Raw genomic sequence first — 21,403 nt, 5'->3', positions numbered from 1 at the left:
AGTACGCTGCCTTCTTGGAGTCTCTGGGTGGCGGCGTAGAAAGGATACCATCCAGGGACTCTATAGTCCTACTGAGAGACTTCAACGGTCACGCAGGCAATGGTGGAGATGCCTTGAGGGGGGTGATTTAGTAACAGCCTGCCTGATCTGAACCTGTGTGCTGTGTGCATCTGGGTATATGATCGCCGCCATCATGGTTTATGGTCGCTGCCATCATGGTTTATGATCGCCGCCATCATGGTTTATGTCGTCGCCATCATGGTTTATGATTGCCGCCATCATGGTTTATGTCGTCGTCATCATGGTTTATGTCGTCGCCATCATGGTTTATGATTGCCGCCATCATGGTTTATGGTCGCTGCCATCATGGTTTATGGTCATCGCCATCATGGTTTATGGTCATCGCCATCATGGTTTATGGTCGCTGCCATCATGGTTTATGGTCGCTGCCATCATGGTTTATGGTCATCGCCATCATGGTTTATGGTCATCGCCATGCATATTTATTGTGGATGGTGGACCGGCAAAAAGAGGTGTAGAATGAAAACAGTGTGGAGTTTATACGTTAAGGGTATTGACAAATGGATTCCAGATTATGTCACAGTCAGCTGTTTGTTCTTTTTTATATTTTACATATTATGATGCTGTAATGTTTGCATGAGATTGTGAGATGTCTCTATGTTATATTTTGTTTTGTAACGACTTGCCTCCTGTTGCTGCCTTTTTGCCCAGGTCGTCTTTGTAAATGAGTACTGGTTCTCAATGAACTTATCTGGTTAAATGAAGGTCAAATATAAATATATAAATAAAATGAGGATTGTTTTCTTGCCGATGATTAGGGCTATGGAGAGTATTCTATTGGATGCATTGTTTATGTTGGATATATCTACAAGTAAGCAGAGAGGAGGGCAGAGTGGGACGAGGCAGCCCAAAAGGAGAGAGAGGTTGTCCGCTATGTCACAACTTAATTGCTTAATTGGTGTACAGGCCCATGTGTTATGCATATAGGTGTTTGTAGTGTTTTGTGTGCAATCCAGACAAATTTCAGAGTCTGTGAATCCCATTTAAACATTCTCTTCCCTGTGTAGTGTACTCTGTGAAGAACCTTGTGTTGAATGAGTTGCATGTTTCTGTTGGAGGATATAAAGAAGATATTTTTGCAGATTTGGTTCCAGAAGTCGGCACTGGGGATGATTTGTAGGTCCTGTTCCCTTTTTTTCTGAACCGAGGGATACTGTCGTGTCTGGTTTTATTATGGAAGATGTGTTTGAGGTGCGTGGAAAATGTTGTGGTTTTCTATTTATGAAAAAGTCAGTGTTGTTCCAAATGGGAGAGTATTTAGTAGGTGAGATTGTGCTGTTAGTTATTTGGTGGAATTTCCACCAGTCTATCAGAGTTGTAGCTATGATAGGGTGTTTGAAACATGGATGGCGTGTTTTAGAGCAGCATAGACTCATGGGTTTGACTTTGTTCAGTTTTAAAATGGATGCTTAAATACAAGGACCGAATGAGACATTTGTCCTCATTAACAACTTCATGACGTGGACTGAGGCCCAGAGCTACTGCAGAGAACACCACACAGACCTGGCCAGTGTGAGTAACATAGCAGAGAACCAGACGGTACGGAGTCTGGTATCTGAAATAGGAATCTGGATCGGCCTTTTCAGAGATGGATGGAAGTGGTCTGACGGAGGTGACTCCTTATTTAGGAACTGGAAACCTCATGACTCTCAAGGATCTCCGACTGTCCTGAAGCACCAAACAGCAGCAGGGTACGCTTCCTTCTTGGAGTCTCTGGGTGGCGTCCTGGAAAGGATACCATGCAGGGACTCTATAGTACTGGGACGCTTCAATGCTCTCGTGGGTAACGGTGGAGAAACCTTGAGGGGGGTGATTTAGGAACGGCCTGCCTGATCTGAGCCTGTGGGCTTTGCTGTTGGACCTCTGTGCTGGTCATGGATCAGCCAATACAATCACCATGTTTGAGCATAGGGTGAACCATAAGTGTACTTGGTACCAGAACACCCTACGCCAGAGACCAATGATATTCTTGTGGACGTATGTCTTGGACACTCGGCTGAAGAGAGGAGCAGAGCTGATCATCAGGTTGTGTGGAGTTGGATTAAAAGGAGAGAGTGTCCGCGAGGAAAGATTAGGGACATGGAATCTGAGTGGGCCATGTTCTAAACCTCCATTATGGAGTCGTCAGCTCGGAGGTGTGGTCGTGAGGTCACTGGTGCCTGTCGCTGCGTCAACTTGAAAACCTGCTGTTGAAGTAAGCCGTCAAGCTGAAGAAGGAGACCTTTTGGGCTTAGTCGGGGGTCCCGAAGCAGCAGACCAGTACCGGGGAGCCAGAAGGACTGTGGCTACGCAAGTCGCAATATCTTGCGTCTCTTTGTAATTTATCTTGGGCCACCTTGTTTTTTTGCAACCAGAAGTGACACGAGCGGGTGGAGCTAAGTACAACCAAATGCTGAACAAGACATATTTAGGCGACCAAAATCTTACAATTAACTTTCATGAACTGAAAACTCACCGTGAAAGGGTTACAGTTGTAAGATGAAAACCAGGATAACTCCCAGAACGGACAACCCCGTGGTAGTGTCAATCACTGAGTAGCCCCGCCCTAAAGCATCCCCAGCTTTATGGTCTATTTGACTCTACATGGACCATCATTTACTAAATGAACATCATGCTGTTAGATCTTCCTAGGCCAAATAAATTTAAGTGAGATAATACAATAATATTAGATACAAATATAAGAAAAACAGATCAATAAGCTTTAGACCTAAAGATCTAAATTAAATTTCAATGAAAACTAATATAAAATGTATTCACAAGCTTCCTTGGTGCTTCTCAAACACTCAACTGATGAAGGTGCATAAATCTTTTGAACTACATTTAATGTAAAAACGTCAATCGACAGATTCATGAGTCACTGATTCTACCTGGTCACATGCAATCCTTTTCATTTGTGGTTTATTGTTATTCAACTTCAAGTGAATTCAATCTTTTTTGGATATCACAAAATCACAATTTTGCCTCAGAGGGCTTTACAATCTCTATACATGTGACATCCTCTGTCCCAGGACCCTCACATCAGAACAGGAACAACTCCCCCAAAAAAAACCTTTAACGGAGAGAAAAGAGGAAGAGACCTCAGAGAGCAACAGAGGAGGATCCTCTCTCAGGATGAAGTGTGATAGATAACAGAGTTACAACACATTCAATGCATACGATGTAAATGATTCATATAATGAGAGTAGTGAGCATAAACATGATGGAGAAATTACGACTACTAATAATAACAGCAGAAGTTAAATTCTTGTTTCTGTTATTCATTGTACTCTTCATCATGTTCTTTATTTATTCCATTTATTTTGTTTATTTTATCGTTTATTCATTTATTTTCTGTTTAGAAGTTTAGTTATGTAGTGAGTCCGATAAACATTTCATTCATAAAGAACTTGATCATCTGAGATTAACATTTCATTTATTGATGTCAAATTTGTAAGTTTTCCCTATTTTTCCAAAAATGTGTGGCAACCTAAAATTAATCTTATGATAAAATGATATTAGTTAAACTAATGGTGTCGTATCACTGAAGCTGTACTATCATTGTTTGTATACTAATTTTATCATTCACAATTGAGTTTTAAATAATTGTTACATATTTTGTTTAATTTAATTAATATTTATTAAAACTTCCTCAACCAATCGCATAACAATTAGTAATATTATCATCATTTCTGTTATTTGGTATTATTATTATCACAACTAGTATTTTATGAATACTAATAATACTATCATTATTATTATTACTTTTGTAATAATAATAATTAATACAACTATTGTCATTATATTTACTATTATTGTCATTATTACTATTTTTTGTATGATTATAATTATTATTATTCAACTGAGTAATTGTGTCAACTGTGTCATTCATCAGTGTTTCTTCTTGTCATTTTTTGTCATTGTGTTGAAACAATCAAACAAACATCAAAGGTCAGTCAGATATTATTACATCTTTATGATCTGTAAGCCTGATATGCAAATAATCGTCCATGAAGTTTACATGAGCTGCACATCTACAGTCACCGACTGACAGAGAGGATCAGAGAAGAGACGAGGATGGACAAACTTCTTCTGAGCATCGTCGTCGTGTCAGGCAAGACTTTCATATCTTTTTATTATTTTCCCATCTTTAACATTATAATATTGTTTAATAATTTGTCCCTGTGACATTCTTCTTCCCCTTCTTTCTTCATCTTTTTTTACTTTAATGTGAAATGATAATTTGCGTTAGTGAGTAAAGTTATTAATATTAAATGTAATCAATATGCTGTTTGTCAATCCAGGGCTGTGTGCCGTCTCATCACCTGCTGAACGTCGCTACCATTTTGTTTATGAACCGAAGACCATGACTGAAGCACAGCGTCACTGCAGAGAGACATACAGCGACCTGGCCACCATACGGGACATGGAGGACGTGAACACCCTGAACACAATGGTGGATTCAAGCCAAATGGTGGACGACAGCTCTGTGAGTAATATTATATCAGTGACAGGAGGTCTGAAAGTTTTATATTCACACAAAGTCTGCAGATGAACTGTACTGAAGTATGTACTTGTACTTTACTTGAGTATTTAAGTTCAATGCTATTTAATACATTTCAGAGGGACATTTATGTGACATATTTACAGATTAAGATTTTACAAACAAAACATGATTTAATGCAACATACTGATAATCTCTGCTTTATATTTACAGCATTAATATCTCATCAAACAAATATCATCCATGTAAAGATATAGAGGAGTCATGTTGTCATTGTTTGTACTGCTAGCATTGTTAGCTGTTAGCACCATTAGCTGTTAGCACCGTTAGCTTCTAGCCGCCAGCTCAGCCGTCACCACGTTACGAGACGCTTAGTCCATTAAGAACAGCAGGAGTGATTACAGGAAGTAAAAACTGTTTCAATGTTCATATTAGCACCTGGATATTGTTTTTAGACAGACTTGAACAAATTGAAAACCTGTCCTTGAAAATCAGACTGATCGGCAGTATCAAGACTGTAAATGGTAAAAATATCTAAAAGTCTATTTCTTTATATCACAATGAAATATTGCTTTCAGCGAGCCTGGATAGGACTGTACGATGACGTGGACAACTGGAGCTGGAGGTGGTCACTGTCAAACACAAGTTTCTACAAACCCGGAGAGACGGAGTTCAGACGATGGTGGTCTGGACGACTGGACAACAACTACTACAGTGAAAACTACTGTACATATATGTATACAGATGGGTACTGGAACGACTGCCATTGTGATCAACGCTTTAAGCCAGTCTGCTTCGATGTCAGAGGTGAGAATATTAAAGCTACTACGAGAACCAGTCATCTTGTGTTGATTCTGTTGGTCTCTGTGGACATAAGTGGTAGTGTTTCAGAGCACCAGAGTCCCTTTAGAAAACCTCTCATTTTACTGAAGCAGGGTCTGACAGTCGGTCCTGATCAGTCCTGGTTCTGGTTCTCCCGTGCCCCCCTTCCCTCCCAGCAATACGGTCTGGGTCTGTCCACGGTGGACCGGTCTCTGCTGGAGGATCCGGGTCTGTCCACGGTGGACCGGTCTCTGCTGGAGTCTGAGCTGAAGGAGGTTCTGGTGAACCTGCATGAGTTCATCTGGTTTCACCAGAATCTGACCCGGTGGCTCCGATGACGAGCATAAAGAGTAACTCTATAGAAACAGACCATCTTCTCTCTGATGGTCTCTTTACTGATGGAGGTCTGATAGAGGATCAGGACTACACTGTTTCATAACCAGTTAAAAGTTGCTCATGGTAACTTGAACTAGTCTCAGCTACATGAATGTCATTTAAAGCAGATGAATGTGAGTCCTGCCTTCATGTCCCTGTGGGAGCAGGCTCATTAAGCCGCTTTGTATAATGTCTGTTGGAGGGAAAATAGCTCTGATGTGTCTTTATGAATGTGGGACTCAATGGACGCCTGCATGTTCATGTTCACACAGCTCTGTGTTGACTTCACCTTCATGCTGAGATTCATTAAGCAACAATACACCTGGTAGCATCCATGTTGTCTGTTATGGTGTCTCTTCACAGCACTTCACTCTGGTCTATTTTCAGGACTGAATGAGACATTTGTCCTCATTAACAACACCATGACGTGGACTGAGGCCCAGAGCTACTGCAGAGAACACCACACAGACCTGGCCAGTGTGAGAAATATGGTAGACAACCAGAAGGTCCAGAATCTGGTACCCTCAGGAGATCATGTCTGGATCGGCCTTTTCAGAGATGGATGGAAGTGGTCTGACGGAAGTGACTCCTCATTTAGAAACTGGAAAACTACACCTACTGGTCTCTCTGAGACTTGTGCAGCAGCAGATTTTTGTGCCAATGGACGATGGGATGACTTGAACTGTAACGTCATGAGAGCGTTCATTTGCTACAGTGGTAAGCTATCATTCACTCAGTGTTTAAATGTGGATTTAGGTTTACTTTATTAGCAAATAGAGTTTATAAAATACAGAGAAACATCAAAAGTAGAGCAAAATAAAATCCATGACAATAAAGTTATGGATAAAAACACATTGAATATGCAGATCAACTGCAGATGATGGAGAGTGATCGCCTCATTGATGCTAGAATGCTAATGCTAACACCATGCTAAGCTAAGCTAAGGTTTTCTTGCACCAGCCATATTTAAAGATTGAGCTGATGGGAAATTACCATACTTTCTATTCTATCATTCAAAGTGTTAAAAATTCAAGGATGCAGATTATTATCAACCAGAAATGTTGTGACTGATGAAGTTTGTTGGTTTTTTAGCTCCTGTTTCAACGCAAGTTGCTCCTGTTTCAATGCAAGTGATTAAAGTGAGGGTGCAGAAAAGCAGCGCGTCTCTGGATCTGAATGACGCTGTGGTGATGGAGGACCTCTTGAAGAAGGTACATCTTTCTAACATTAAAAACAGAACAACCAGGTGATGCATGTGATTGAGTGGACTACTAAGAACAATGTAAATGTGCTGTGTGCAGTGCACACGTGTATACGTCACTATTGAAGGTAGACTTGTGTCCAAAGAACATGCAAACAACAAAGCTGTTCTAGTGGGAACCAGAGTTCTTCTAAAGCAGAGCTTCCACATGAGGACAGTGAGAGAAAGGATGCAGGTTGTAAATGAACAACAGCGTTTAGTGAAGACTTCTTCTCTGTCAGTGACATTCAGGAAGTAAATGTCTTTGTATCTCAGCTCAAACAGAGGCTGAAGGACCAGGGGCTGAATGACGACATCAAGCTGAGCTGGAAGAAGCAGTCGGATGGAAAAGTCTTCCACAAGGAAGAGAAGAAGACAAAGAAGAAGGAGACGTGTCCATATAAAGATGAGCTTTAATGGTGTTTGAGTCCACTCTGGTCAGAGGCTTCCTTTATCCTCCTCCTCCTCCTCTTCTTCCTCTTCCTCCTCTCAATTAATGGTAGAAAGTACCTAAGTACTGACCCTTTGTTGTGAAGTAACGTATTTACATTTCATGCTACTTTAGACTGTTACTCCACTACATTGATCTGTCAGCTATAGTTTCTACACTCTTAGAAATAAAGGTTCCAAACAGATTCTTCCTGAAGGGCTGAGGTTCTACCCAGAACCATTTGCTTCTGAAGAACCTTTTCCTTCTTCAAGGGTTTTTGAAAGCACAGGTGTTAAAAAAAGCCAGAGTTGTGCTGCACCACGTCATCCCCGGTTCTTTATAAACCTCATGAGGAACCCATAGTGAGTTCTAGATGGAACCCCTGGGATACAAAAGGGTTCCTGGTGGAGACACGCAGGTGGGATCTTGTTTGCAACCTTATAAGGTGGAAATGTTCTGCATAGAACCTCCAGAGAAGATTTTGGGTGAAACCGTGACACCATATGAGGGTTCTCTGTGGAACCTTTGGGTGGAAACTTTCACATATGGTTCTGGGTAAATCTCTTTATACTTCATTCTTGGTAGAACCCTCTGAAACGAGCTGAAGAACCCTCCATGGTTCTAGTTAGCACATTTGTTTCTAAGAGTGTAGCTTCTTTGCACACTAAGATATTTAATATAAAGTGTGTGATGAGCTTATTAAATATGACGCATTGTTTTGTAGAATCTGAACCTGCTGCAGCGTTAAAATGCTACTTACATGTTAATCAGTAATAATGATCCAATAACATGTTTATGATAGTATAGCTCTCTATCAGAGTTTATTCTGCATCATGAGGAGTGTTTCTCTTGATCATGAAGAACTTTGTTGTGTAATTCTAAAATGTAGGACTTGTTATTTGTAGTGTTGTGTGTTCTCGTGGTGATGATGGTTCTTTTGCTTCAATAAAACATTTGAATCAGCTTCCTGTTCCACCACAGTTCTTCATGTACTTCAGGTCCAAATAGAGTGTGATCCTCTAACAGACATAAAGTGTGGGGTCAAAAACAAGCCTCAAGAACAGCTTCAATGCTGCTTTCCTCTTTTGATTTCACTGAAGATATGATTCTATGTTCAAGCAGCACACTGAGTGAAGTCTTTATTACTGAACTGACTTTCCACCTGAACTACAATGAACTGAGCAACATTTCTCTGGTCTCTGCTCCTCATTGTTTTGTTCATCAAGAACAAGAACGCACAAGTTCATTTCTAGAGTAAAAGCAGGTCTACCAAAGAGCAGAGATCAGGGTTCACATCCTCGGTCCTGTCTGTGCTCAGGTTTAGGCAACAAAAGCCCTTTGGTTAAGGGAGGATCTTATTACTGGAACCAAAATCCTACAGAGGGTCTAGAGTCTAGACCCTCTGGTTCAGAAGGATTTTAGATTATAGTCTAGACTCTAGACTATAATCTAAAATCCTTCTCACCTACAAAGCCCTGATTGGTCAGACACCATCATATCTTAAGGAGCTTATAGTACCATATTACCCCACTAGAGAGCTGTGCTCCCAGAATGCACGGTGACTCCAAAAGTCTCCAAAAGTAGATTTGGAACCAGAACCTTCAGTTATCACGCTGGTTGCATGTTGATGTGTTGTTGAGCAACACTTAACCCTAAAATTGTGTGGATGTAGATAGTCTGATGGGCAGGTGGTATGGTAGCCCCTTATGAATGGGTGAATGATGACAAGTATTGTGAAAGCGCATTGAGTGGTCGGAAAGACTATAAAAGCATTATACAAGTACATACAAGTACGGCTATACAAGTACATACAAGTACGGCTGTACAAGTACAAGTACCATTTACCATATTTGAGTTGGTTAGCGTGTTGCCGGCTCCGAGTGACATCCTGCAGAGCTCTGCACCTTTATTTCACAGGAATAGAACACGATTGCACGGAGGACAAGCATTAGAAATAATTATAGAAATGGCCAAATCTACTTGCTGATTGACTAGTTAATATATGGAACTAGATGAGTCAGTATTACATTGAGACTGTTTCATAACCAGCTCAAAGTAAGTAAAAAATCTAAATATTTACAGATTCTCGCAGGATCTCGTGCCATGCAAGGTAAGACATGCAGAGCGTAGTGACTAAAGGTTGCTTCACTGAGCAACGGGCACAACTGGCAGCCTACTCCCACTTGACCCTTGATGCCTGCAGGAGTGTCCTCTTAGAATCATCTCTGTTATTTAGCACCTCTAACCTGTAGGAAGCACATTTAAATGCTATTGTCTAAAAAGCACTGCCTTCATTTTTAAGTTAAATGATTGCTTACATTTTTCTACATCGGCCTGAGATATGACTCTTTAATAGTTGGTTCAACCATATTATCAAAAAAGATTTTCATGCTTCTGCCTCCAACAAACAATGGAGGTGAACAGAATCAAGTTGCTCCCGTTTCTGAACAGTTACCTGAAGCAGGCAGCGCTCCTTCCACAAGCAGCGGCAGCTTTCTCCATAGAACAGGCCGTCCTTGTTGTATGTCGATGCTTATCCACAGAGTTGAGTTGAGTAAATGAAACATTTCAGTTATGACAGGAAGAAAAAAAGAGACAAGAAACCATGTTTCACTTCAGACTATATAAATATTTATTCATGTCAGTTCAGCTCTGGTATATCCACATGCACGCTACACTTGGTGGTGAAGAAGTTCTCCTTCGTGTGTAGAACTCATCTGCAGTCTGACATCTATTCATGTATCAAAGGTAGCTAGCTCAGAATACCTTCATGAGGTCAAAACAAGACAACCACTTCAGGTTCTGTTCAGCTCTCAGCACTCCTGAAGGCAAAGCAGCGCTCAGTAACGTATAGAAAAGGCAAACAACCCTCCTTCAACCGTATAAAGTGTCCTTTGTGTTCTTCCACAAGCTCAGTAGGTTTGAATAAAACAGTCTTTACAACACAGTCCAAGATCGCCGGTGTTAATACCCCCTGGTATATGATGTACATATTTATTTTTACACACTGTACGTGTATGTGTCTGTCAAATGCAGTTTTAACATGGTCCTCCACTTTGGGAGAGCTGAGAGGCTGAAGCATCAGGAGCAGGCTAAAGAGGGGGGGGGGGGGGGGGGCACAGAGGACAGCTTTCCTGAGAGACAACAGCAAGAGGCCACAGTAACAGCCAGGACTCCTGCACCTTTCCTGTTTCTTTGTCAAACATCTGGCACTGAAGCTGAAGCATCATCCAGGGTGTGTCATGTAATCTATGATCTACAGCATGAACATTGACAAAACACAGAAAGGCAGCTGTGTACATCCAGTCCTATAGAATATTAAGCCGTTTCAGTAAAGGTACAAGCAGAGAATATTCATGAGGGATGCGCCAATCCAACATGTCACAAGGTAACAGTGCCGATACAATCGTTATAAGATTCAGCGTTTCTTAGTTATAGTCATTGAGTCAAAACAAGCCACAGAGTTGGTATCGTTAAAGACAACGTTCATCAGTGCATTCCTCATCTCAGCACACTGGATGAGATGCGTTTGATGTCAGGAGGGACATCTTAGAACCTCTGACAGAGCCAGGCTGGTTCTCCTTTATCTTCAGCTGAAGACAATAGATCTTCTAGCCTGTAGTGTCTCTTTGATCTTGGAAGGGTTAGTCAGTTGTGTTATTATGATGTGTCAATATCTCTTTGAAATATATTTTCAACTATATTTAAATATTGTCTATGAATCAATTTTTGTGATTTCTATGATACTGATTTGATCTTCCATAATGTGTCTTATGTGTCATATTGAAAGTATTTTTCTAAATCATTAGTTTGATACCATATATATATATATATATATATATATATATATATATATATATATATATACACACATATATACACACATATATATATATATACACACATATATACACACATATATATATATACACACATATATACACATATATACACACTATATATTATAGTGTGCAGGTACTCTTTGCTGTTCCCTTAATCTACAAAACTTATATTTCAGGTACAAACTGTGCTGCACAATAACAGATATAATGGGTAAACCCTGGACATCACTTCCTGTCTGATACACTTCTTGTCTCGTCCACATGTAGGAACTCTGCAAACAAAGTCAACGATAACCAAACAAACAACAGTTCACGCTTTGACGCAGCACTTAGGAATATATATATACACATATATATACATTTACCATTTACCATATATAAATACATATATACATGTGTGCATATATGTGTGTGTATATATATATATATATATTAGCAAGTTTACACAAGAAACCTGAACTGAATAAACTGTAAATGCATATCGACTCTCAGGTTTCAATAAAACAGCGTCATCAGTTCATGCATAGAGGAGCTTCACTGACAACACAACAGCTACGTATCATACTGAAGATCACTGTGTTGTTATGAAATATTAAAATCACATTTAAAAAATGCTTGAATAAAACCAAAGCCTGCGGTGAGTATTTACTGATTAATAAACATTGCTATTCATGACCATCTATCAATCAATGAACTGATAGAAATACTTAATCTTAGCTCAGGAGCATCAGACATCTCTGTGGGCTGGACGCCATTAACTCAGGAGATTAGATTCAATGTGTCTGTAACTTGTCAGAAGCCATTCCTACTTCAAACAAGAAGCCAGCCCTGTGACGTCCTTTAAAGGTCCATGAACATCTCACCCCTCATCCTCTTACTCCTCTGTGTACCTTCCACTATCCATCCTGTCCATCACAAGGGTTAGACTGGGCCCAGCAGTTCATGTGGAGTGTGTGTATGCGTGTAAGTGTAACTATTTGTATGCATAAAGGCTGCAGACAGAGTTTGAAGCATCTCAAAGTCCAGGTTTACTGGTAGAGCCTTTGAAGGTAAAGGGTGGAGTCGTCAAAGAGTGGGTTCTTCACCTCCATCTCCCCGGTCTAAAGAGAAAGGAACATATTCTGGGTAACATAGTTCATCATCAGAGATGACATTTGGGTTATAATTACGTTCAGGCTTTGTTTGAATGGGAATTAGATTCTGTGGATCTATAGTTCATATTAACGTAACACATACAGAGTAGGCCAGTATACAAATGTGCATTTAATGAAAGCATTACTGGTTTCTACAGAGCAATTGCACATATCTCTATAATAAATATTAATATTTCATCCAGCATCAGTAGCTGTATTATTGGTATTTATTAATCATGTTACAAGTTGAGGGAAGTTAGACTCTGGGATACATAGATGATGACATGTTCTAATATGCTACAGTGCTATGTGTTAGAGATGGAATAAAAAGAAAAGCGTATTTGGTGTTTTTACAATGAAATGTATTAGAATTGCTTTTGTTTTGATCTTCATGATCTACGAAATGGAATAAAAAGTACAGCATATTGTAATTTGGATAAAAGTGAAATGAAGAGTTCGACTTGGAGCTGTGTTGGGACTTCACCGTGTGGCTGAAACAAATGAAGGCCTGCGTGGAGAGTGAACAGCCTGATTGTGTTGTCAGCACACCATCCCTGTTATCCCCCATCAGGCCTTAAAATCTCACCCATGTATAAGATTTGGGTCAAACCAAACACTGGTGCCTCATTGGATGAGGCCACAGGATGTCACTGTGACACGGCCATGACGTCACCAAGCTATATAAATCACTGCTCACCTCCCCTCCGTTCCGTCCATGTGACTCAGGCTGCTAATGGAGGTGCAGACACAACGCTGCTTTTAAAGAAAACCCTCGGTGATAGTCTGAACTTTGCTGCACGAACAACAGACTGGTTTTGGATTCCGAAGGAGGAAACGGATAACTTGCCCCGTGCTCCGCCACTTTAACCTGCAGAAGGAAGATTCATGGAATCCCCGTGCTCTTCAGAGGAACAGAAGGATAACTTCTACGCCTCGCTCTCTTGCTATTCAAGGCCACAATTTGCCGGTCGTAGAAGGGACAAATTCCCTTAACTTCCGAAGAATTAATTCCCGCTGTTACACGGAGGATTTGTTTACCGCGTAACTCGCCAAACCAGTGGAGTGCCGTGTGTGCACTGGAAACACGCTAACTGCTACGAAGCAATCTCAAGTAAGAGACTTGAGTCTGGGCAGAGATCAGTCAGTGTGTTTGTAACCTTTTCTTTTCTTTTAAGTTGAACTGGACTGTTACGGTGCTATTGTGTATTTCATGGACCACTGAGTCCCGTTCAGTGTTGTGCTGATTGCTGCTGTGCTTTGTTGTGTTTAAATCCGCCACCGCGAGTAACGTCAGTAGCTTTACTTAATTAGTCAAAGGTCCAGCACCGCTGTTATGTCTTGCGTGGCGTAATCACTTACGTCTTACGAGACTATGTCGCCATTTTTGGAGTTTTGCGCAGGGTAGTCACTTCTGCAACTACGTCCGCCATCTTGCTCCTTCTCTCTCTCTTTTGCCCTCCCCCCCTTCTTCTACACAAACACACCCTCACAAAAACAAACACACGCACACACACACACACACACACGCACCACGTACTTGTTTGTTACTTTTAGGTAGTATGCTTGTAGTTGTTTAATAGATGTTTTTTGATTGATATTATTAGTTTTAATCGGCATTGTTAAGGTTATAAACTGTTATATTCTAAGGAGCAGTTTCTGTGATTATTTGTGTAATGTGTTGTAATAATAGCTAGATGCAGTAGCCTGTACTCGCATTAATACCTTCATTGTTCACTCTGAATGTGTATTAGTACTTTGACTATTGACATTGTGAGTGAACACCAATTTTGAGACATTCATCAAGAGATTGGTTATTGGTCCCTGATCCCAGGGTGGTGCCTCGTTAATATATGTTAATTATCTTATTAATGATATTAACACTTTTATTGATATCAATGATTTAGTTTTCATACTTGCTAATAACCAAACACGCTCCTTTTCGTTCCCAACAGCTGGTCCTGGATCGTTAAGGAGCGTGTTTGAGTTATCAGCAAATAAGAAAAACTAAATTATATATACATATATTATATATGCTAAATCAATAGAATTATTAATGTCAGTAAGATTGTTAACAATTATTAATAGTAACAGGGCAGCACCCTGAGATCAGGGACCAATAACCAAACTATAAATGAGGTCTCATAATTAGTGTTCACTCACAATGTCAATAGTCAAAGTACTATTAACACATTCAGAAAGAAACGTGAAGATTTTAATTCGAGCACAGACCACATATCAGTTATTATCACAACACACATGCACAGAGTGATCACAGACAGCTGCTCCTTAAAGTACAATGATCAAGTCAACTAATATCTAAAACTAACAACTACTATACATTTATGAGCATACTATCTAGAATCAACAAGCAATATGTGGTAGGAGTGTGTGTGTGTGTGTGTGTGTGTATGTGCATGCTTGTAGTTGTGTGTGTGTGTGGGGGAAGAGCAAGAAGCTACTCAGACATAGCTGATGTAATCTAAAACGTGTCTGCGTCACGTGGGACTACACGTGGAAGATAGATCGGACTAAATGGAGGGGTAGTGCCGCACGTGACCAAGCCTCGCGAGACCACAAAATAGCGAGAGACAATAGAGATTGCGTTATCTACACTTGTTTGAGGTAGTTAGCTCAACCAGTGTGTGCGGGTGTAACTGTGTGTGTGGGTTAGTAAGAGAAGAGAGAAAGCAAACGAAACAAAAGAATCCTCCCAAACAAGGCAGATCCTCACTAAACTAAAGAGATTGTTACTCTGTCAGACAGCGACCCGACTGGCCAGGAGCGGTTCTGATGTTTTTACTGATAAAACCACAATCTCCTGCTCCACTCGCGGTGACTGATCTATCAGTATGAAATACACAGTATAACAGGACTCGGACGTCAAGCGAGCATAACAACACGTTATAACAATACAGTAACTTCAGCAAAACAAACCAGGTAATAAACACACAAGGACCTAACGAAGCCCAGACACCGAGCTGAACCTCTTACGGTGAGATGACTTCTTAATGGCCGACGTGGTCCTTCGAGTCCTCAGTTAAACTCAGGTGCGCAGCTCCAGGCTGTGCACGATAACACCTCTGTGTTGGCAGAGTTTTTCTTCGTAACATAAGGGTATTCTTCTTCCTTATAACCGGCACAAAGTCAACGTTAACGGGGAGAGAACGGGGCAGAGAAGTTAACCGTTCTCTGTCTCAGGATCCAAACACAAAACAAAACAGTGTTCAGTGTTCATTTAACAAAACTAAGACTGACCTAGGATTCTTTAAAAGCAGCAAAGCTGTGTTCTTGCCTCCTTACACCGACGCGAGTGAGACGGCAAGGGCGGGGCGTTCAGGTGGCTCTGGTGTTTTATCAACTCTGCGACATCCGGTCATAGAACCGGAAGTCAGCTGCACAGTCCCGGCCCTCGACCAATGGGAAACCAGCGCTGCTTCCCCCACACACGATGAGTCCTCGAGTATTTTGATGCGTTGGGTGGACAGTTCATACATGCCTCTGTCTGCGTTCAGGCTCTCTTCTCATCCCACTGTGGGAGGTCATGTTTGAGCATTTTGAGGCTGCTGTCTCTGGGCATTAAGCTCCGCCTCTTCAGCAGTGCCTGGCTCCAAGCTCCTCCCACAGTCCAAAGACATGCAGCTCAGGTTAATTGATGGCTCTAGATTGCCCGTAGGTGTGAAGGTGAGTGTTTGTCTGTTTCTATGTGTCAGCTCAGACAGCCTGGTCACATGTCCAGGGGGAACACTGCCTTCCCCAATGGGAGCCGGGACCGAATATTTGATTCCCTCAATTTTGGTGAACAGTTTCCTGCTGACAACACGGATTCAGCATTGTGGATGATTGTACGGACCTGATGATATACACACTATAACTTTCCCAAAAGATTTTGATGAATGAGTTTACTTACAGGTGCCAATCCAGGACACTCGTACACTGTAAAGTCTCCATCCTCGTTCTCCTCGTCTGTCGACGCTCCTGAGTCAGGAACCTTTGGCTCATCCCTGTGTCTGCAGAGGTCACAAACACACAGGGTCATAAAATATTCAGAGGATCACACCGCTTCGATGAGGCAGAGAGGGCAGGGAGGGACCAGGGACCAGGGACAAGGGACAGGAGACAGACACAGAGACATGAGTGTGTCTGGGTTCAGAGGGTGACTCACTTCTCCAATGAGAGCATCTGCTGCTTCTGGTGCTGGTAGTGGTACATCTGGGCACTGTGGACCAGCTTCTTGTCCCCAGGCTACAACACACCAAGGGGTGGAGGGGGGGTTAGAGAGTCAGAGGTATTCATCCACCTCCAGCATCACTGTTCAGTCGACTCTCGTTTCCCAGCATGTGTCCGTACGGCACGTGTTCAAGTGTGTTTGTTCTTTTAGGTGCGTGTTCTACCAGCAAGAAGCTGTTGGATAACATTGTTAAGGAGGCGTCCAACATCAACCAAGGAAGCTTACAGTTGACATGTGATGATATGCCGGCCTATTTAACAATGTTTTCCGTGTTAAAAGAGCTCTGGAGCGTTTTGAACTGACACCACACAGATGAAGGTCACAGCTACCGGAGGGTGGGTGCTACACTTCCACGACAACGCTGACGGTCAGGACGGCTGTAAGCGCCGAGTTCACACGTCCACATGCACTAACCAACTATGTGAACAAAGAGGAGGAGCTCTGATAACCTCACACACACAGAGGGAGAGTGACAGACATTACTCTATATATCTGTACAGAGATGATAGTTGTTTGATGATATATTGATGCTCTGAATGTTAAATAAAGCTCCTTTAAAGATATCAGTGTTTAGAACAATGGCATTGATTCACAATGGAACATGTTTTGGTCGGTATTCTAAACAGGTGCTTTATTCAACAACGAGTCCTTTTCTTTCCTTTACTCACCAGACTGTCGAAGGCTCGGCCTCTCATCATTCGATACGCAGAGTATTCCCCCTTCTCAGTCAGATGAACACCTTTCTGCAATCTGTACACAAAGTTCACTAAGTACTTGAATTCTGATGTTTTTGAAAGCATTTGGCGTTTCTTTGTGAATTATTGTATCACTGGTGCATGCAAAGGAGGAGATTTTAGAACTATGCTAAATAAAACCTCTGAGGTTCATTCTTAAAATGTAAAGTCAGGATGTTTTTCCAAGATGTTAGGAACTAAACTGATCCTTCCACTCATTTCTAGTGAATCCAATTTTCTAAAGATTATGATTTTGCAACACAGAATGAGGGGAGAGCACTATCTGCTAGAGGACTAAACTCTGAACAATACAAGGTCTGATACCTCATTTAAAAACACAGCATTCTGTCTTTTCTTATTTGTAGTAGAACACAAACAGGGTTGATTTATTAATGGAGCAAATATGCCAATAATGATCTGCTTCCAGTGGCTCAAATGTGAATATTGACTTTGCTTTGTCGTCTTAAACAGAATATCTGTGTTTTAAACTGCTGGTCAGACAAAGCAAGCAACGATAAGACGTCTCCTTGAGATCTCAGAACGGACCAATAATATAAATCAATTTAATCAATAAAGTTATTGGCAGATTAATCAGCAATGAAAATATTGTTTATTGTAGCCTAAATTGAAGTTAGTTTTAAATAATATTCAACATGTAACCTTAATGTGTCGACTCATAATATTAAATATCTATATATTTAGTGAAATCCAAGAGGGAGAGAAATGAGTGTCGTGCAGGCGTGTAGAGAGGGAGGAATGGATGTCTTACCTGACCCAACAGGTTCCTGCTATGATCAAAGCCAGCGACGCCACCACGATGAAGACACTGCTCATGACTGAGAAGAGACACATGCACACAGTAAGGGGGAGAGCATGCTGCTGAGATCTGTAGGCGTCCATGGAAGACATGGTCCCTGACTGAAAGCTCTGCAGCTGTGTCCAAGCAGAGCGTGGAGCTCAAAGAAGAGAAAGTAACTGAATGTCAATGTGTCGGTAATGGTCCTGCAGTATCAACGGTACAAACAGCTTTGATAAGAGTGATGCAGTGAGGAAGAACAAATCGACAGTAACACATAAGTTCTGTTGTGTACAAGTCCATGAAAGATCTGAGGTCAGTCCCAAGATGTCAGAGCTTGCAGCGCTAACATTTCATCTCACAAAGGAGCTCATTCTAGTAAACTCATTCTGATACGAACTTGTTTGTAGTCCTAAGACAGTTCAATGCCTGTTCCTGGAAAGATGGGTGTTGTCTAAGGATATATTTTATCCCATAATTTTATTTCTAGGATTGAGATCAGGGTAGGTCGAATGGATTCCTGGCTTTTAGTTTAGGGAGCGGACTGTGAGTCCAGCGTGAGAGTGAGTGTGAGGACACCTCCCCCTGACGGACTGAGACTAATACAGAGGAACTGGTTGTACAGGGAGATGGCAGCTAGTATAAAGAACCTGATGTAATGTTTTACTGAATAAAGATTTCCCGGTTGTTCTAATTTTAAAAGCACAGTCCCAGTGCAGTTACACTAGATACACGTGTTACAGTGTGTTGTACTGCTGACTCCCTACGTATCACACCAGCTGATGACTTTTTGTATTCTTTGATCGATCTTGAGGCCAATTGTTGCCCTACATGCGCTGTTGACTTAAAGAGATAACGACACGTATGCCTTTGCAGAAAGTCAGTTTAAATAAGGCTCTCACTTTAAATCTACCAGTTTCTATTCATGCAATCAAGACCTAAATAAAGCTCTGTTTTTAATCTAGTCTGTCCTAATTGTCTCACCAATTTCTTGAAATAGGAAAATAAATGTGTGAAACAGGAATCAACTGGGCCACATTGTCAAGGTGGGGAGTGAAACCACTGAAGTCTTCCTTTAGATCTTTAGCTGTCAAATCACACGAGGAGCTGAATCAGAGAACATCTGTGCGAGCTAAAGGAACCGGACATCCTTCCCTCTTTATTAGAGATAAAGATTTCTCAACAATAGGTTCAGGCTTTCATTTATTCCATAATAAGAGCTCTTTATTCTAATTCACTGGAACTTGATTGGAGCCAAATCCAGGCCAATAGTTTTGGTCTTGAACTTTGAAAAATACAACAATGTATTCAAACTAAAAATAAGTGAAGGAAAAGTTTGTTTGCGTTAAATATAATTTTGATTCAGTTCTGGAATTGTTTTGATTAAAATATTCATTTTCATTTTCCACTTTCATATATATTTTTAAATTTGAGGTCTTATATTTTTCAGATTCAAATCTTTTTTTCACTTTCAGACTTTTGGCCCTGATCTGTCATGGGGGGCGTGGCATCAACTGAGAGGGGCGTGTCATCATGAGTAGCGTAACAAAGAAGGCTGTGTTCTCTATTGTGTGGATAGTACTTTTAGTACGAAGTACTTTTGATCTCATCAAACGTCTTCTTGTCCTCGTGAGTTTTTACTGAGTTCACATTTCAGGCTGCAAAATGAACATCCTCTTGTGGGACACGAAAGATGTGAACTAAACTGAACTTAAACAGACTCCCAGGCTAGTTTAGACACATTTTACACCAGTGGATGATGATTCCTTAAAATCATTCAGATGCTTGCTCAGATGCTGTATTAATATCTATTAATATACTTGTTTTTGTTTTTCATACATGCGTTACCTGTAAATAAACGAATCAAACCAAATCTCACTCACAACAATACTCAAGTCACAACTACAGTTACTTCTTTAAGCACAAGAAGTACAACTCCAACAGGAAATGAGCTCATGGCCCAAGGACATGAAGACTCACTGATGAAGACATGATTATTAGAGGGGTGGGGGAGGATGATGGGGTTGCTGAGCAGCACGGCAGTGTGGTTGGTGGTTGGTGGAGCCACGCTGCTGAACGAGACGTTTGTGGGCTGCTCTGTGGGAGACGCTCTGTGGGCGGGGCCGGCCTCAGTGAGCTGTTTGGATTTGGGGTGAGAGAAGTCTTGGGGGCGTGGAGCTGAGATAAGGAATACACCGTTATATGTCAGCAGGGATGTAGGGGTACATATGAGTATGGGTGGAGTAGTGGCCTATCCTGTACCTGGCAGCCTGGACTCAGTTCTCTGTTCACTGATGATGGCAGAGAGGAAGTCGATCTCCTCATCCAGCTCAGGATAAACGCTCACCTTATCTGGAGGAACATGGAATCAGGATCCGTCATGGATTTAACAAAACACTAACTCATACAAAGGGTTAATCAAAACACTCATTATTATTCCAAGCCTCAAAAGAGATGAAACTACGTAGTAGGAAGATCCCGCCAAAAACACAAAAAAGAAAACTGAAGCAACAACAGAAACAGACAGTTTGTTGCTGATGAAGATGGTAAATGAGGTCAAGTTATAAACCAGTGGTATGTAGAAGGTCAACTCAGTGATTTAACAACGCACGACCACAAAGTTGGGCCAGATGATCCTGACTGTTAGTCCCTGTATGGGTCAAATTGACAAAATGACCCCGCTTCCCACAATGCAACTCAGTAGAATCTTTTGTTAGAATGTCCATGCCTAATAAATATCCATGTTTTTCAAACTACACAACCACAGTTTAAGCAGAAATGACTAATGATCATTAGAGTTATTCTTTCAGAGCCATAGAAGACAGAATACAACCGTTTACACAGGCGGTTCAGTGATTCCTCTTTCTTTCATTCTCTTTGTTGGTTTCGATGTTTATATTTGTGTAGGTTGTTTAAAACAGACTCAAACTCAATTACGAGTAAACTGTCCATCAGCTCCCCCCCCCCCACTGAAAACATGTTTTACCATCATGACCTCATCAAGCGAGCACAGCTGAGGGGAAGTTAAACAGATTCAGGAGCATGAGTTAGCTTTTTAACCATCTGGACCATATTAAAGACCAGTTATGGCCGTTAAAAGACGAGCAATCATTACCATCTTTTTCCATCTGAATTCTGTCAAAACAGCTGGTTGTTTAATAGCTATGTATGTTAGCATGGAGCCACAAGCCTCCTTTAAACAAATATATGATATCACCCAACAGAAAAGTTGACCAGCATGC

The 21,403-nt window shown here is 41.1% G+C and overlaps 2 protein-coding genes across 3 annotated transcripts in view; one reads left to right on the top strand and one right to left on the bottom strand.

The window, feature by feature from the left end:
* Nucleotides 1-1,900: 1,900 nt before the first annotated feature.
* Nucleotides 1,901-8,392, top strand: LOC142933860 (putative C-type lectin domain family 20 member A). Of its 2 annotated transcripts, XM_076078132.1 has the most exons (7): nucleotides 1,901-4,008; nucleotides 4,098-4,171; nucleotides 4,362-4,546; nucleotides 5,140-5,368; nucleotides 6,146-6,475; nucleotides 6,851-6,969; nucleotides 7,275-8,392. In XM_076078132.1, exons 1-7 carry the CDS (start codon nucleotides 3,788-3,790, stop codon nucleotides 7,413-7,415), a joined length of 1,299 nt encoding a protein of 432 aa, XP_075934247.1. In that variant the 5' UTR covers nucleotides 1,901-3,787; the 3' UTR covers nucleotides 7,416-8,392. The 2 variants fall into 2 exon arrangements, with proteins under 2 accessions (XP_075934247.1, XP_075934248.1); XM_076078133.1 differs by having other exon boundaries at nucleotides 1,901-4,171.
* A 3,017-nt stretch (nucleotides 8,393-11,409) lies between these two features.
* The window catches only part of npdc1b (neural proliferation, differentiation and control, 1b), a 22,969-nt gene continuing 12,975 nt past the window's right edge, over nucleotides 11,410-21,403 (bottom strand). Inside the window, exons 3-9 of the mRNA XM_076078191.1 lie at nucleotides 20,424-20,513; nucleotides 20,142-20,339; nucleotides 18,135-18,201; nucleotides 17,300-17,381; nucleotides 16,566-16,645; nucleotides 16,311-16,410; nucleotides 11,410-12,370 (exon numbers count right to left, since the gene is read on the bottom strand). Coding sequence (XP_075934306.1) covers nucleotides 12,299-12,370; nucleotides 16,311-16,410; nucleotides 16,566-16,645; nucleotides 17,300-17,381; nucleotides 18,135-18,201; nucleotides 20,142-20,339; nucleotides 20,424-20,513 — 689 coding nt within the window. The 3' untranslated portion in view covers nucleotides 11,410-12,298. The remainder of the gene's footprint in view (nucleotides 12,371-16,310; nucleotides 16,411-16,565; nucleotides 16,646-17,299; nucleotides 17,382-18,134; nucleotides 18,202-20,141; nucleotides 20,340-20,423; nucleotides 20,514-21,403) is intronic.

Source organism: Anarhichas minor, unplaced genomic scaffold (genome assembly GCF_050575085.1).
Source record: "Anarhichas minor isolate MPS153535 unplaced genomic scaffold, ASM5057508v1 ptg000063l, whole genome shotgun sequence".
Classification (NCBI taxonomy): Eukaryota; Metazoa; Chordata; class Actinopteri; order Perciformes; family Anarhichadidae; genus Anarhichas; species Anarhichas minor.
Note: the sequence above shows the minus strand (reverse complement) of the source record. Positions and strands in the feature narration are given on the sequence as shown.